This window comes from Halyomorpha halys, unplaced genomic scaffold, assembly GCF_000696795.3.
Source record: "Halyomorpha halys isolate HHAL.00 unplaced genomic scaffold, Hhal_1.1 Scaffold23.1, whole genome shotgun sequence".
Taxonomy (NCBI): Eukaryota; Metazoa; Arthropoda; class Insecta; order Hemiptera; family Pentatomidae; genus Halyomorpha; species Halyomorpha halys.
This window is the reverse complement of record NW_027116062.1, coordinates 1,404,131-1,423,363: the sequence shown is the minus strand read 5'-3', so window position 1 is coordinate 1,423,363 and position 19,233 is coordinate 1,404,131. Positions and strand designations below refer to the sequence as shown.

Here is a 19,233-nt window from a genome sequence, read left to right as displayed (position 1 = left end):
CGTTTTAAGCTAATATTTCAAAAGCGATTCATATTATTAATGCGTATTCGGCGCTATCGACTCTCCACATGACGTGGACCTCACTATAGCCCTTAAAATACCTATGGTTAAAAGAAGGAATGAACAAATGACATCTTTTGTACTTCATTATTATTTATTTCAATTGGAGGGTACGAAAAAAATAAAATAAAATAATATTTATATATTTTAAAATATATGGTAATTTCATTAAAGAATGTGGAGATTATTATTATTATATTGCAAGGTTTTTAAATCACCAGTAATTTTTTTACGTCAATTATTTAAAGACTAGTTTACTCCTACAGGATCTCTCCTAACAAAATTTTTTCGGAGATCATAACACAAAAAATATTAGAAGGCTATCCTTCCCGGCCAACCCGCCCCATTAGAACCCCGATTTAGCGGCAGTCCTACATCACTTTTAAAACCTTTACTGTAAATCAGAAAGAGGATACTTCAAGTAGTTAAATCGAGCAATATTGAAAAAGTCGCTAAAATTAGAAAACGGCCTAAAACCAGCCACTTCCTCCCGGTACTTATCTCACCTATAAAACAAACAGTTATAGTGAGTGGTATTGGTCGATGTACTACATGTTACAAGATATCATAACAAAAAAAATATTAGAAGGCAATCTTACTTTCTGCCTAATTACTTTGGTATCACCAAGAGACGAGTAATAGCTCTGAGAGCTCTTAAATACTAAGTATGGCGGGCTACACTTGAAAGAGCTCAGTTGGTTTACATAAGAGGGATGAATGCCATACCACAGTTAGTTAAATATTTAATATTATTGTTTTGTTTCTTTTATTATGAATATTATTTTTATGAATTATTGGCTTGTTAAAAGCATTGTTTTTAAAGCATATAACTTTTTTTTCAAGTTTTGTTATTTATGTGTTTTAGTTAAAATTGTACACAGGACTCAAAAGGCATTTCTTTTTCCATTGTCTATGTGCTTTTAGATATTTAAATAGAACCCTTTTTTTTTTAAAAACAAAAAAGCACATTTCATTTATTTATCGGTCTACCATCTTATTATAATTGCTCTTAGAAGCTTGATTCTACTGTCATTAAAATACACCCTAAAATTTATTTCGATAAAAATTGCTGTTTCTCCTAAAAAGGATTACCTAGTGTTTTATTATTCATGTGTGAAAAGTGAGGCTAGGCATGCAAATCTCTTTCTAATCCGCCCTTAACTTCCATTAGAGAAGTTTGTTTTAACTCCCAGTACCAGGACCCTTAAACTTTGTTATAATAATTACCCGTGATATTCTTGTTTATTTCTAACTGCTATTGTAAAAGTTTTGCCGTAATATAGTGAGTGGCCACCTCCGGGGAGTAAAAAGTTGTCAACGGCCCAGAACGATCCAACAAGTTTCGGCATATGCGTATCAGACAAAGTGTCCTGTCGGCTTAGAGTTATGGGGGAAAGTTGGAGTATTTGGTGTTATTTCCGCAGCGATTTCTCGACCGAGAGTCTTCGCAAGATATAAAAAAAAAAATAAAGTTACAAACTACGGATTGATGTTGATGACTAAACTTTTTTTACTCCATACTTTGCCTTATTTCGACTTCATTTTATGGAGTAATTATGCCATACAAATGATATAACAATAGGCATCCCCTGTGCCTAATTAGCTTTCCTTTTGAATGAAAGAAGATAAAGTATGATAGGTTATACGGAGATGCTAAATCTTTATAAGCTCTGTTTGTGGAATTCCGTTAGCACTCCCATCATCTTAACATGAATTGGATATGATTTCGTAGTTATTGTTATTAAAATGAAGAAAAACGTTTTACTTGTACTAAGCCACTGGCTTAAGGAATCTAGTTTCATAAAAACTTGTGGATATACTATGTGCAATACTTAATCACATATCATTTTTTTTTTCGGCCAAGACTCCCATTGGAGTCCTATACTGCCTAACCATGGCTGGAGGTCAAAGTTTTTCATTTTGTGGGACCGCCACTCTATGAAAAAAGATCGAATCCCCAGTCCGGATTCGAACCGGCACCGCCAATAGACATCAAATTGGTAAGACTGTGTCTTAACCACTGAGCTACGGGCGGCCCATATATCATTTTAACCAGTGGTTCAAAAAGTAGTTAGCACGGCCATGCATATATTAGGCGAGCCGCAAGCAAATGCCGCTTTCTCAAAATATATGAAAAAAATAGGACAAAAATTGAAAATTAAAATAGCAAATATACAGTGGATTCTGGAAATTCTGGAATTTAATTTGATTTATTTTTATTATTTCCTATATATCATACCCCTTAAAGCAAATTATGGCGACACATTATTATTTTTTAGCTCAAGGATGCCGCGATTAAGAATAAAAAGATTTTTTTAAACCCAAAAACCGAAAAAACGTAACAACTGCTGTTCTTGAGGAGTCTGTTAGAAATTTAAATGGACATGGATTCCACAGTACCCACAAAACTAAATAAATAATTAGAGTTATCAACTCTGTCTCACCTAATGACTCTATGTATTATCTGTAAAAGTATCCATTTAAACCATATGTGTATTAATACATAGCGGGAGTGGGTTGGCTCTGTGGCAAGGCACTGTGCTACCAATTCCAAGGACCCTGGTTCGAATTCGGCTGTGACAGATAATTATTTATTCTATTATACCATATTTATTATATATCCGTGAGTTCACCCTTTGGGTTCACAAGCCCACGTGGGTTCAGCTTCATACAGTAGGTAAATAAAGGGGGGGGATTGAGCGTGATTCTGACCAAATCACCACCTTGCACAACCATTGGTCTAGTAGTATAGCGATAATGGTACCTAGCAATCCTGACGGGGCAGATGTGAACAATCATAACAAGGTTATAAGAAATGTTTGTTGTTTTCAAATGATTAGCTTTTTGTTTTAATTATAACTTTGGAAAGATCCTTTCAATAACTTACTATAGTACACTGTTAGATTAATTAAAACTGTGGAAAGAGTTTTCTATTGTTTTTGGTAAGTAGAATATGGTTTCTACTTTGGTGTATTTTGCTTAGTACTTCTGTTGTTTTCTAATCTTTGATTCATAATAAACTACTGTTTTAGCCTATTTTGACCTGTCTACTTTATTCAGAATTACAAATTGAATATAAATCCCTTTTCACAGTTTCAATGAATCTAACAGTGTATTATTAAAAGTTTTTGAAAGTATGTTTCCAAAGCTATTTGTCTTACAACAATAAAGATATAGAAATTTAAAGTTCATAAAAGTAATATAAATCATCTTGGATAATCTTACTAGTAAAAAATATTTATATTCAACCTTGAGAATACCCACAATTTGATAATGGAAAAACAGTACTCCCAGAGATACCAGTGCTAGACTATCAGCCGCGTTTCTACCGTTATGGAAAGGTTTAAAACAAATATATGTCTCTCCATATATGTCCAAAGTATACCTTTCCATAATGAGTGAGAATTTCTTTTCTCCCCTATGATAGCACCTTTAACTAATAAAAAAAAAAATGTTTATAGGAATATAGTTTTGCAGAGCATCTGCTGAAAAAGAATTGCAAAAGTGCTCTGAAAAGTGTGGCAATTGATATGTTTCATGTTATAATTTGTATTTTCTGTGAAATAAAAAAATGAGTAAAAAATATTAGATTTCTTCTATTGGTCGATACAGTAATTTGTCGAGGTTTGGTAGGTTTCTTCAGGCACTGCCACCACTTAAGCCTTTGCTTTAATTAGATTTTCCTTCCTCGGTTTTCTTATCGAGAAGCTGGTGGAGGGAAGCTGGAACTGACCCAACCGACGAAGCGGATAAGAACTGTGAGAAAAGGAGGACTAATGCAGCTGCCTTGTACGGCACCGTTCTAAATGCCACCCCCTTCTCCAGGCAGGGCACGTCCCATCCAGAGATACTATTTCTTGACTTAGATTTCCAGTCCATACTGGAATTAAGAATAGCATGCTACTTTATCATCCGTAATCAGATTACTCTAATATTTATATTATTTTTTATAATCATTTTAAAAATCAGTTAAATAATTACGAGGAAAAATATGAAAATGATTTCATAACGATTGAGATATGTTGACCTTAGACATAATCAAGAGGTAGACTGCAGGAATTCAGCTTGGGCAGAAACTCATAGCAAGATAAATATTATTTTAATTTTCTCCTAAGTTTTGGCCTAAATTTTCGGACCTCATGTGGGATAAACAGAAAGAAATTTTTTTAAAAAAATAGAAAAAAGCAGAACAAATATAAAATATTTTCGAATTGTTCTGTGCGATATAAATATTTTTTCTGTAAAACATGGTTAATCCTGTGGGTTTGAGAGTCCTCCTTGGAACACCTGTCCTTCATAAAATGTGTTCATAATAGGTACTCCTAAACCTAAATTGAGAAATAATATTGCACAATCCTTCGTTTAGAAACAGTACTTCCTTACCAAGTACTGAACTCCCCTTGTACTGAATACCCTCCAGTGTAATACATGTTCTTTTTTTTTCCTTTGAAACAATTAACAAAGAAAACGCATATAAGTGGGCATAAACATATATAAAGAATATTTACCGTTTCTTTAATTTACAAATTTTCTGCGAATTTACGGATTGGATTGTACCAATTCTCAGTTATAGCTCAGCCTGTATGCGTGCGTTGTGGATTATTCTTGAGATATGGGTGTAGTTTTTAATTTTTAATTTTAAAGTGAACTTTATTGAAAAATCGAGTTTATTTTTGTTTTAGATGAATCCAGTAATGTTTATTTTATCGTGTTATATTATCAACTAAGATTAAATAAACATAAAAATATGAAATAGTATGTGATATGAATAAATCGAGTGCAGAGATCGCACCACAGAACTTTCACTTACCACTGACATTCAGCTTAAAAAAAAAAAAAATAAAAAAAAAAACTACATTTCGAAAGAGAATATGTTTTTATTATTCACGATAGCAATATTTATTAATATATCTTCATCAAATTCACTAATTAAATTTAAACAGAGTATCATAAAATTATGAAAACGCTAAAATATTTAGTTATAAATTAAATTTACTTTTATGTTTTTCGTGACTCTTCCTTCTACGAATTTATATGCTAATTAATATATTTATTTCCTAACATATTTGGCTTGCCAGTAGTATACTATACGTCAATATTACTACTCTTCAAAAATTTGATTTCAATCTGGGAAAATATTTCTTGTTTATTTTATAACAAGATTCATTCTATTGTTGCTACTTACAAAGAGAGGTGGTTATTTGTTTCGGATAAATATAATTAAAGGTGATTTAGATTTAGCTATTTTGAAAATCGGCATTGAACCTATAACAGACTATTTCAATGATGATAATCAATTTATTTTACATTCATGTTACGCGCTTTATCATAATCGTTTGTGACTTTTCAAGAAAACGGTAAAAATTGGAATGGCAAGACAAAGAAGAATTTCCAGAAAATAGATTTTAACCAAAAAGTAGTTATAACATTCCATCCATATATACCTTAAAGAAGTTATTTCAGTTTCGCACTACTTTATACAGAATATTTTATAGAATTAATCCAAGTGAAACATTATAAAGTGGATTAGTGAATAATGTGGATTTAATGTTAATTTATTTTTCAAGTAGAAATATTTTTCATATCTCATAGGTAGGTCCAATTTCATATTCCCATTTATTTTAATGTATATTGTATCACATTGGTTTCTGATTCTATTTACTAATATTACTCTATTACAGGTCTTTATTCTCTTTTATATTATATTATATTGTACATACTATACTTGTAACTTGTTATTCTCATTCTCAATGAAGACGAACAACGTAGGCTGTAGGTACTCTTCTATCTCTTCCATCTTCTCATCTAAAATAAGTCTTTAGTTTGAATTTTTTTTTTTTTTTTTTAGAATGAACATAAAATTTTATAAAAATGGAAGATGGTTTTCAATATAGTTTATATGTAAATCTATTAAAATTTCAATTTAAAAAAATTGACTTTATAGCCTCCTCACTATCAAAATTAAGTCAACTAATATCTTAAAAATAATCATCGATTGATTTATGTTTTGTAACTCAATAAAAAATATTATCAAAGCGAAATATGAATAACTACTTTTTAAAATCCTATAAAAATACATTTTATGAGAATTTTTTTATTTTAAAAAGTAGTTGAATATTACTAAAATATTTTGTTTTAACCCGGGAGGCGAAGCGGAAGTTTTGTTGGAAATGTCTAGTGTAGAGAAATTCTCACTCTTGTGCACTTCCTCTCCGCTGTGTACTTCCTTCCTGTTGGCCAACTCCATCCCTAGCTACTATATCTAGGCAGTTAGTACGACTAATACTGGCGAAATTTAGCACTTTTACCAAAATATGTATTTTTTAAACCCAACTCTCCTCTTCTGCTTTTATTTATACTTTTATTTTATTACAATTTTTTTTTTTAATACTTTTTATTTATTGATAGATATAACAATCTGCCACACAATTGTAGGAAATTGGTAATAGTGATGAATGATCACATTTATACTAAAATAAAATAAAATAAGAATAAAAATAAATAAATAATGGAAAAAAAATTTCTTAAAATGTATACAAACAGGATAAACAAAATGAACATAACTAAAAAAAAAAAATAACATAATGATAAAATAATATAATCTCTAGTCACTTTTACACTCTTATATACAATATTTACACAATCGACCTGAGGGTATCTGAGCCTACTATATCCCCACGTGTAATGGGTAGAGCTCAAAAGATCCCAGCGCATCCCTCTCGCCGCATCATTGCTAGTGAGTCAGTGGAGGGTGAGCTAGTGCGCTAAAACCGCAAACACTCAACTTGAGTGAAGAATCTGACTATTGCCAGAACTCCAATTATCCATTTTTATTTTACAATAAGTCTCTTGGCCACTGCCGTTTCAACCTTGTTTGAAAAAATATAAACTGGATTTAGTGAATTTATTCACTATTTAATGATTATTAAATTTAGAAAAAAATATATATTTTTTTTAACATGTTTTTATCATTTTGTGAGCTACAATTATTTTCCGTAACACAGCCATACTGTTAATGTCTTCCTGGAGCTTATTGGAAGCCTCAAGCATGTCAGAAGAGTGAAAAGATATATAAATTTGTAGGACGTAGGCAATCCAACACTACTCGATAAAAAAAAATTAACATAATTTTTATGATATAGGGAAATATGATAGAGAAAAAATGCATCGCAAAATTAATCGAGGCTTAGATGAATATATTATATAACCTGACATAAGCAATAAAGTAGACTTTAATATAAATATGCCTATGCATTCTGATAATTGACGTGGGAGAATAACTGAGTACTTAACAATCATAATTTATTAGTATTATAATCATTACATAATATATTACTACATATGATGAGAAGATAATTTGGGATGTCGGTGAAGAACAGTAATAAGTAAAAACCTAATTACGTTGGCACTAACGATTCGCTCAGAATTTCAGGCCTTCATCATAACTAAGAACTAAAACAATATAACAACCATAATGATTAAATGAATGTGCAGAAAAAAAATAATCATAAGAAGATTACAGATAATGCAAGGACATAAATAGTATTGAAGAAAATGCATGATGTAATATTATAACAATATTGAAACTGCATATAATAATATATATGCAGGGGAAATAGTAACATTAATATCAACAATGAAAGAAGAAAATAATATGCATATGAGAATGAACTAAATAACTATTCGTTCACAAAATTGAAAATTAATGAAACATTGCAATAATATAAAAAATATAAAGAAAAACGGATATGTGATTAATTAAATTTTCTTTTTCTGTAATTTCATATAATCATAATGGTTGTTTTTGTTCTGAACAGAATTGAAATTCTGGCTAAGGTTGTATGCTCTGTTGTACCTCTTCCTTTTTACAGCATTTTATGTTGTTTCGAGTTATAATAAATTAATAAAAATGTTTATTTGGAAAGAGTTTAGTCGTTAATGGTTTTTGAACATCACCAACGCGAACCTCAGGAAGCCATGACAGACAATATTCAACCTGCCCTACCCTTCTTCACTCTCCCTTCCTTACAAGAAAAAAAAAGTAATTTTTAAGACTTCTTTTCCACCTTAATGTTTTAATCATTAAAATACAAAGTACTGGATAAACACCGTTCAACCACTGAGTCTAGTCAGTTATCGTCATTCAAAATGCCAACAGAAAAATATTCCTATGTGACCATCCATGCGTATCCATTACACATAAAAATTTATGCATATACATAGTGTACTAGGTAGATAACCCAGGTGCTAAAAGATGAAATGGAAATTGATATGAATGTTTTGTTGTTGCAGATGTTAACATGGTTGCGGAGCCGAAGCCCCACCAGACCGGCCGGAAACGGCAGAACGTTGCCAAAACAGGAAACGACTGGTGAGTGCCTTCCTTTACTGATAACGTTGATTGATGCTCAACCTCTTTCAACCCCCCACTGATAAGCCCTTTATATGCAATATATACACTTTCGCTGCTAGAATGATTTACTTTTCTTACTAATATGTCTTTGTGTGCCAATGCGATTTATATATATTGACATAAGATAGTGCATTTTTTATATTCCTTACATAGCGTTTCTTGAAATTCTGCTGTTCCATTATTTCCTATGTTGCTATATTCTTGAATAATGTATCTGAAAAATCAATTATTTCACCATAAAATATACAATAAGGCTATTTGAGTAAGGGCTACCATCCCCTTATAAAAACTAGGTACAACAGGTAAAAGGTTCAATGAAAAATAAATGTTTAAAGGAATTAAAGATTTATGTAAATTTCCTCTTGTGAAATAATGAGTACTCAATATTTTTATTAAAACTTTAACTTATTTTCATCATATGCAAATTAAAAATATTTTTCTAATACATTATTTGTGTTACATACATGATTATAAACCACACTAAGATTACCATGTCTCCCTCTTTACATATCTCTTTCTTTCCTTTCCCTTTTCAACCTCAGTTTCTTATCCCCTCTCACCTTTCATTTCCACTTTCTTTCTCCTCTTCTGTTTCTGCGACAACTTCCTCTCATTAAATGGTAATCGAGTGATTCTTTCTGCAGTTAGGTCCAGAATAACCTCTTTTTAGTCGTTCTTCATAGGACAAGCTATTTTGATCTACAATCGTAATACATCAATGACTACCTCTAAAAAGCCTTGCTTTTATTACATTTTATAACCAAGGCATAGAATTACAAAACCTATCAAGTACATTTTCAATTTATTATTTATATTATGTGCTGGCTTATCAGAATAAGTTGAATTACATTTATTTACTAACTGAGTAATTTTATATTTTATTAAGATATATTTTCACTTCAGGAAATTAATTGTTAATTGTCCGAAAATAATAATTTATAAGTGTTTTTAGTATAATAAAATCCACCTAAAAATACTCCTTCTTTCCTCGCGTTCGGCGTTGTAGATATAGCTCTCTATATTCTTGAGAAAGATATACTACTTGATTTTTCGGAAGTGTTACCTTTTGATACAGATAGCTACATACCTGTTGAAAAATTATATGTAGAAGAATTATTAAAATAATTATAGTTGTTCTAATAGTTTTTAGTTGTGGCAATAATATCTCAGTATATTAGAACAAAGCGTTTACATTACAAAAATTAACATCTCACCGCATCGGGTGAACTTACTTTAATTATAGTGTGAAAATAATGACAAACAATAATAGTTTAGTTATAAAACTCCATAATTAACACTTTAGACTATTTGCGAATACAACTAAATAATTTCAGTGCATACAATTCATTATTCTTGTCACTAAAACTACCACTTTTCAGAGGTAGCAACAAAGTGATTAAACGACGATTTGTTAAAAAAAAAAAAGACATTACAATTTTTTTTAGAGTAGCGTGACAAAATTTGTTCGTTTTTACATACTGCTGCTCCGTGGAAAATAGGAAAACTGCTATTGTTTAAGGAAGCAACCTCTATCATTTCAATGACAGCTCAAAATGTTGCCAACAAGTGGTATACAAAAGAAGCAGTAAGCAGTACCCATTGAACAAGAGGACAGGTACCATATGAGTGAGAATAAACCCCTGGATGAGTGAATACAGACTACCCTTGGGAAACTCCATTTTGCTGGTTTTCAACTATCATTCAGGACGAGTGAATAGTTTATTCAACACAGCCAGGCAGGGAACGGATTCAGGATGAGAGAACAGCAAAAGAAAAAGTCTTTAGGGTAAATGAAAACCAATGCAACCACCAACTAACCTAACTAATACATACTTGTAAACTTTTTGGTCAAACTAGATATAACTAATTGTGTTATAAATCATATAGAATAGAGGTATGGCACTATTTAACCATGTCTCATTTAATCACAAATCCACTAAATACAGTCCACTCCGGTAAAATTCCTGAATCAGTATTTTTTAAAAATCAATCACTGTAGTCTTTGATTATTCTGACTACAGTGATTAAACAAATATCTTCAATCACGAGCTACTTAAGAGGAATGATTTGCTGAATTCCCTGTTGGTCTATTGTCACTCTATGTAGCATAACGTTTCCTTTTTTACTGTAGTAATTTTAAATATTTATTGTTTACGCCAAGTTTCATATTTTTTTTTTTTTATAATTTGTAAATAGTCTTAATATTCAATTTAGTTATATTTTTTATGTGTGTTATTTTCTTTAGAACTTTGCTTTATTTTTAGAAGAAACAGATATAGTTATATTTTGTTTTATAATATTTAAATGTAGGAATGACGGTCAGTGGGGATTATTTGGTTGGCATCCTCTAGCAACGGTTCATCAATCTGCTGTTTTTAATCAGTTGTCTAGTGGCTATTAGTCGTTCGTCTGATCGTTTTATCAAATCCTGTCAGCGTGCGTTATATTGTGTTTGGACATCTCATTTTTATTTGTGATTAATGATTATACAGGCACTACGTTCGATGAGTGCAATTGTGGTATTTAATTTAATTAAGGTTGGACATTTAGCTACCTTAATTGAATCGGTATAGATATGGGCCCACCAGCTTTTGAAAGTTGTCAATAAATTTGTAACAACAGTCATGCACTACTGTTATATCAACAAATATCTCATCTGACCTATCGGAGCTGTATTTATTATTTTTCAAATTTGTTTTCATTAATTCGTTTACTCATTTGGTTTTATCTTGAAAGGGACTTTTATTTGTATTTATTTGTATTCTTTATTTTATTTATAAATATTTTGATACCTTTATGTTTCTATCGATAACTTCGCCGAATAAATATTCATATCCGTCTTTTTTTGTTCATTTTGCATTTTAAATTTATTTTAATAGCCTTCTTTTTAATTTTTTTATTATTATTTTTTTACCCAATTGAGCATATGAAACGTATTAATTTCACTTTCCTTATCGCTATCAGTTTTTAGGTGAGCATTTAAAGGTTAACCAAGATGCTCCAGAAGAAAGGAACAATAAAAGATAAAATAAGATCGGCTTCAAATGAGTAATAAACCCAAGATAAACTTACTGTTGATTAACTTTACGTCATCTATTGTTAGGTAACCATACGTTTACTGAGAAAATAAACTGCTGCAATTTATTGCTTCAAATCAATATTAGCTGAAGAAGTTTTATTTGGAAACTGTTTTTATTGAGTATTGCATCTTGTCTCGATTAAGGACAATGGTGATAGTGATAAAGGGTTCATTCACACCATACTTACTATAGAGAAGAAATTGTGAGTATAGATTATATTCTACTGGGTTATACTGTAGAAATAGTATAATTTATAGAACCTATCTATTAATATGATATCTATAATATTCAGTTATCGCATAGTAACTTGTGGCTTGATAAATTCGATTATTTAATTAATATATACGTATAAATAAATATTTTAAATGTTGAATCACAAAGAATAGGCATTTATTGTTGGGACGCGACTTATCTTTCGTTTGGTACAGTCTTTCGAGACTCAGTACAACTCTTTATAGTTTTCCATAGATTTATCTACTTACAGCAACATCTCAAAAATGGTAACAAGAAAGGGATCGTCCTTTTGTTTATAAAAATATTCCAGAATTGAATTGGTTCGAACGCACCTAAATAGAATAGACTGCATGGGAAACTGTCACAAGCCTTGGCTCTGTCTATTATAAATTCTTGGAAACCTCACTCGTAGAATAGTGTGGGACCTGCGCGTATTTACCAACCCCTTCCTAGATTTCTAATCATTCTTCACTTTCTGACATAGCAGATATGTGCTCCTTACAGTAAATATATGTTAGTTAAGAACAGTCTCATTCTGACTCTAGTATTTTGAAGAGAAGTCGAATCAAGTTAGCGAAGGAAACTTTATGAATCAAATTTTATATATTAGTTAGTAAATAGGAATTGTACAAATAATGTCTTAGTCTTTTGTGGAGGAAAAAGTATATTAAAATACAAAGTTATGGTGCCCAACTTCATTGGACTGCTAGTCACACATCATACTTATTTTAGTCTAATCAGACAATATTTTTAATCTAACGATAAATAAGCCTAACCGGGTATACAATAATAATTATAAACATTAGCAATAAATAACACAAGAACATGACTTTTTTTCTTCTTTTTTTTGTTTTCATTTCTTTGGTTCTTTTATCTTTTTTCCCCCTTTTTTTCCTTTTTCTCCTTCTTTTTCTTTTGTTCATGATTTTTCCCTCCTTTTCCATGCTTTCCCCTTTCTCTCTTTTTTCCTTTTCCTTTCCTTCTTTTTCCCTTTCATATTTTGGTTTCAACGCAATGTGCCTTTTATGGAATAGTGGATAAAATAGTGATAGATATATGAGAAGATATATAAAAGATACTTAAGTAACAAATATAAGTAACACAAAATTCAGCAAACTATGTTAAAATTAATATACCATAAACATAGAATAGATATTAAAATATTTAAAATGTATACAAAAATAATAAAGTAACAAATAAAATAATAAAAGAACAAAAGAACAATATAGATTAAGTAAAATATATCTTACACTACCCTGTTAGCTGAATCTGTATCTGTTCGATTTGGCTCAAAGTATCAAACTTTAGTACATAATATATTAGAGTAAAATGGATCTAGTTTTAATTTTATTAAATCACACCTACTAAATTCATTTAACTATGAGAACAAGTAATTTCCTGTATACGGCTATATTTCAAAACGGTGATAAACATTATACTTTTTTCATTTGAGTATGAAATATATGAGCTATAGTCTCAGTGATAAAGGCCTACGCTTTGTGATATAACATTTAAACTATTTATCTATACGTCTATATTATCAAATAATGACATTTATAGTATATAAATCACAAGTTACTATACTATAACTGAACGAGCCATTCTTGAAATAAAATAATTTCGAAACTTATCATAAAAAATCTAAACCAGACTAAATTATTTCCATTAACTTAAGGTTCCATGAGATTAACAATATAGGCGCGAAAGAGCCCATAATGGGATCACAATATCTTTGATGGGTTTGTTTAATGATTATTCATAAAGAGAAAATGATCGGGGTGCAGTCAGTGTAGAACACAAATAAGTAAAACTTATTCATTAGTGCCTACGTTTCAGCCCTTCATCAAGGCTAAGAAAAAAAATCAAGATAACAACCACAATGAATAAGAGAAATTACAGAATGATTAGAAAATAATAATCATTGTGGTTACAAAATAGTATTCAAAGAAATGTATATATGATGAGAAGACTTGGCTGCCCTATTTCCTGCTAGAAGCCTTGATAAAGACTAGAAATTCTAGCCGTACCCCCCAACCATTTCTCCTCATATATATTACCCACAGTCAACTAACTTCTCATCATTAAAGAAATATATAATTTAAGTATTATAAAAAGATAAAGGCTGTATGAGAAAAGTAATAATAGTAAAACTAAGCAAGAGATAGGAGCAAATAATAAAATACGTGTCAAAATCTAGTTAGTTAATATACGTATAAAATTATTTAAAATAAAATGATGATAAAAGTGGGTAATAAAACGTATATATAACGTATATAATTAAATATGAAAGTAGCATAACATAATTAAGGAAATAAAATATAAAGTTATATAATATAATAGGAAATAATGTAATATGAATATTTCTTATATCATCGCTGATTTTTATTGTTGGTTTCTACTCCAGGAGGCGATTGGATTTCTAACTTTTAAATAACATGATTCGTCCTTCAATGGATCATTTTTTTTTTTGCACAAATAATCAAATGATTTTGAATGTAGTGAAAACAGGACAATATGAAAAAAAAAATGCACCTAGACAATAAATCTCAACTGAGAGTGTTAAAACATATTTTTTTGTTCATAAGCAAGTTACTAACATGTGATCAACAATAAAACATTTTAATTTTAGATATAAATGATTGATCTCATTCTTTTATTCATAACATAAATCAGGAATCTTTATTATTGATATATGTATGAAATTTATACAATATTATCAGTCTTTCTTCTAGTGTTGTACACTATATACCTTCCCATTATGCTATTCGAAGAGTACATGGGAACTCATTTCTTAAATAAAGTTTTAGGAGGTTTTTGAGTAGTGTTGTTTTATTTTATTTATTTATTTATTTTGTTGGTTTTTTATTGATAAAACACTCAAAGTCTCCAAGGCTGGAAAGCATTACAAAGATATTACCTTATCACTAGCTCCTGATTTTTATTTATATATTTTTATACTGGTTTACATAAAAATAAACTTTTTTAAAGTTTGGGTATAGAGCCTTTTGTTTTTGTTACTGTTCTTCCCTTACTCATTCCTTTGACAATATAGCTCCATTATTTTTAATTATCCTGTCCCCTGAGTTTGACTATAAAACTAGAAAATAAAATGTTCAGGGTAAACGGAACAAAAAGCTTGTAAATAGAAACGATAAAAAAGTTGGCCCTTGGAAGCTGAAAGACTCCTCTAACTTTTACTCAGGGCCACAAATCCTTTCGATAAATCTGCTCGTGTTGAAGCACTTCTTAATCCTTTCCTACTTTTTAAGCTCCTTTAACTAACTACGTGAATAAACTATGTCTTATCGGCATCGCTTATTTATCATTAATTTCATCGACCTTTGACCTTGACAATTTAAAGGTGTTTGGTGCCAGCTAAGATGCCAAGCATTTTATTAACAAAAACTAAGTAAGTATATTTTCTTTACCGATTTATTAATTATAATTATGCTAATGCATTTAATTTGCATTAGCATGATTGGATTTTATATAACTTGCTTAAAAATTGAAAAGCTGAATTAAATTGTTTTAATTGAAATTGATCCATATTGTCTATCAGCACTTAGTAAATAGTATATAGCCTAAATGATGATTCTTCCCTACCGTTATCTTCCGTCATGTTCTGTTCTCCATCCTCGTCCGGTTTCCATTCCCCCAGGAATTGCCTTACGCTCCTGGATGGTTCTCGCTATCCTGTCCCATACCGTTTACGGTTATTGCTAGGGACAACCAGTTAGATACTACATTTGCTTTGGATTACTTACATATTATTTCAATATTTTATTGTCCTAGGAGTTCCTTCCGACGTGTATCCCTCCATGAAGACTCCTTTAACTTTCCCACCCATAGCAGAATTCTGTGCTCTGTATGAAACATTATGGAAGATATTTGAGGCCCTTCTCAAACTTACACGTCGTCTTGTCATTATGGTGCGTTTTAATTTAGTCATATCCAGCCTTTAAATTTAGTGTGCTGAAAATCGTTGCCCTGCTCAATCTGATTAAAATGTCATCGAATCTTGGAATCGGATATTTTTCTTATCTATCGTTTTTTCGTTGAACTTTCGGTAATCTCACAACTCTTTGGTTTCATCAGGCGTGCTCTTTTCCTTCACTGCCCACAAAGGACTATTGTATGGGAATGTAGTGTCAATAATTATACTTAGATGCTATAAACTATTAAGCTCTTACCCGATGTGGTGTTGTATCGCCTGATGTATACCCTTCGTTTTTGCTTTCAAGGCATTGGGCCACTAAGTGTACTAATTTCCCACACTCGTGACATTTGCGGTATTTTTCCTGGCTTCATCCTCGGGGTATCGCCTGGTTCTCCTCTTGTTCTCTCTTGTGTTGTCCCGATATTTCCCCCTTTGTCATGGGTTAGGAGCATTCCTGGATTCACTCGGGTTCGTCTATCTTCATCTGTAACTTCTCTTCCCGGGCACTAGCATACATTAAGTCACGTTTGCGTGTATTATACGTGCGCAGTCCTTGAACGAGCAGTCTCTCGGTACTTCTTCATTAATTCTTACTCTCTTGCTAATTGAACCTTCAAGGTACACCATACGCCCCATACGTGACGATTGGCTTTGTCAACGTATCATTATTATGCGATTCAACCGGAACAGAAGTTCCTTGGCATACTTCCGACTGCATTTCATCTGTTTTTAATAAAATATCTAACATCTGGAAGATAGCTAAAAAGTGATATAATTTGCGAATTAAATATTCAAAATGATGAAAAAAAAGGTCTACATAAGATTAATTCGTGGCTCAGAAAACGCTCGGGACATCTAATTGTCGTTTCCTGGGGAAATGACCCATAAATATTGGATTAGTGCTCTTATTTTTGATCAGAATATACTTAAATAAAAAAAGTTTTTGGTTCTAAAGAATCGGAACTAATTCATTTTCCGGATACAACAGATACGAAATTACTTAAAGCGACTGTTTCTCCATTGAAAGGTACAATGAGGAAGTTAAAAAGGGTATCATTGAGTGGTATAGGTCACCTTTCAACGGGACAAAATGAGAATGATAAGAATTGGTCAGAGATAGGATTATGACGTAAGCTGATACCCTGGGGGAATAAGAGCAAAGCAGTGAGGGTATAAGAAGGGAGGGCTCAGGGGAAATTATCCCAGAGTGGGTCCACAACTCAATTAAATATGATTCAATCTGGTCTCGAGGCGTCTCTGTCCCATTGCCTCATCCACTCTTTCGTATCGTCTGTCTGTCATTCCTTAGTCTACTGTCTGGTCTACCTCCTAAGAATGTGTAGAATTTAGTTTTATATTTTTCTTATTAATATAACCAACACAGAAGTGGCATATTATCTATAGCTTAAGTTTTATCTCTGCTTCAGCTAATAAAGTCAAAAGCTATATTTAAATTTTTACATCCACATACCGCTTATATTTGGAATATATAATATGGGGTAGTTTTGTGTTCTTGTAAAATTTCGTATTATAATTTTCAAGGAAAATACACGATTTGAGGTCTTATGATTCGAAATAAATAAGTCTTACAAAATGGTATGAACACCCTAGCTTAAAAACGAAAGGTTGTACAAAACTTAAATTAGAAACTTAATAATAATAAAGCCCTTACGAACCCTAAGGTTCGATACCGATACCACCAATCGCTCTCTACATACATCCTTCCAGCGATGCCCCTTCAAACTCAATTCTACTTAATAAGTTTTAACGGAACTCTCCCAGCAACGTTTCGGTCTTCCCGAAATAAGATTAAGGAAAAGTATATGCCGAGAATGTTTAAGCAACTATTTGGTTAAAATCGACCAACAGTAAATGCCACTTTATAGGAAAGATTCTATGATGGAAAGATGCTAGGAGTTTCTCAAAACAATCTTTAATAATTTATTATAAATGAACACAATTTTGATCCTTCTTTTTCTCTCAACTTTTTTATTCTTTATAATTCTCCAACGTTTCGGCCCTCAGGCCATTTTCAAGGATACAACCTACAAAAAGTTTTTTGCTTTTACATAAATTCATAAATGAAAGAAGGGAAAGTGGTTTGTAAAATAAGTTTTAAATCTAAGATATCATATAAGATATTTAATAAAACAAGTTATGTAAGTATAGAAATCTATTTAACAACAAAAACTTATGAAGTGATTATGATATTATTTTAATGATTAATTTATTTTAAAGATGTGACAAGGGCAATTATCCTGCAATGTTTTGGGGTTTTTTTAAAAAGAAATGGCATCAGAATTGAAGGCATGGCCAAAGAAATCAGTATGTAGTTTGAAGGAAATAATGTAATTGTTATGTAAAAACAAAAAAATTTTTGTAGGTTGTATCCTTGAAAATAGCCTGAGGGCCGAAACGTTGGAGAATTATAAAGAATAAAATGTTGAGAGAAAAAGAAGGATCAAGTTGTGTTCATTTATAATAAACCACTCTCAAACAATCGTAAATAAAAAATAATTAATCTTTAACAATTTCAGTTAACCAATGCACAATTTAGTAGAATTTAATATTTGATAAGTATCAATATCTTATCCTCATTGAAATAGTCTGTAATAAATTTTTTAAAAAATCTTCAGCATTCTTTTAATTTAGCTTAGAAAAAAAAAAAAAAGGAACAAAGTTGACATTGGTTATTTTTACATCCGGAAACCCTAAAATACTAATTTTATAGTATGTAGAATTTGTGTGATGCACATAATACACCATATATTTATATAAGTATTACAGAATACTTTAAAGAAATTATAAGAGTTGAAATGGGTGAGTAGAGTAATTGGTCTATATAAATACCTAAAAATGCATAAAGCACTACACCGACGTTTACACGTCCGGTAAACAGATATCTAAGGCATTGGTTTGAGTCTAATTTTGCAGAACTAGATATTAAAGAGGTGGAAGATGAGCATACAATTTTACTATCATTAGGAAAGGAAACCGTGTTCTAAAATATCAATTTTTGAAAATAATTATGTAGAAAATTTACATTAAAACAAACATAAGAAGATACCAGTAGATGTATAGGTACAAAGCAAAAAAAAAAAGATCAACGCATTATAAGGATATTTGGCTTTATAATTACCTTAATATTCTTCTTGGGAAACGCAATTATTTATTTTTCTCTATTAAAGAATTGCAATAATGAAATGCCTGTTGTGATTATTAAAACGTTTAATTATTAATTATTTTTGACTCGTAACTTAATCTTTTCATTGCTTATTTATATTTAGGAATACGTATTACTGTTAAAAGAAATACAAGATAGGCTAAATAAGCTATCTTCAGACCAGAATACCTAACAGTGTAACACTAGAGGGTCCAGTTGGGATCAATAATGAACTGAATAAGGAACAGGAACTGAAAGGGATTGGGTGTTGGAGGCATGTGGCTCAGAATTGATTGTTGGGCTGAGTTCGCCAAGTTTGACAAAAATCATAGAACGAAGAAGCAAT

The 19,233-nt window shown here is 30.9% G+C and overlaps 1 protein-coding gene across 1 annotated transcript in view; it reads left to right on the top strand.

The window, feature by feature from the left end:
* Positions 1-19,233, top strand: part of LOC106682328 (RNA-binding protein Raly) — a gene marked incomplete at its 5' end in the record, with an annotated part of 423,435 nt that overhangs the window by 200,474 nt on the left and 203,728 nt on the right. The window contains 1 exon segment of the mRNA XM_067052969.1: positions 8,353-8,431. Within this exon segment, the coding sequence (XP_066909070.1) occupies positions 8,353-8,431 (79 nt within the window).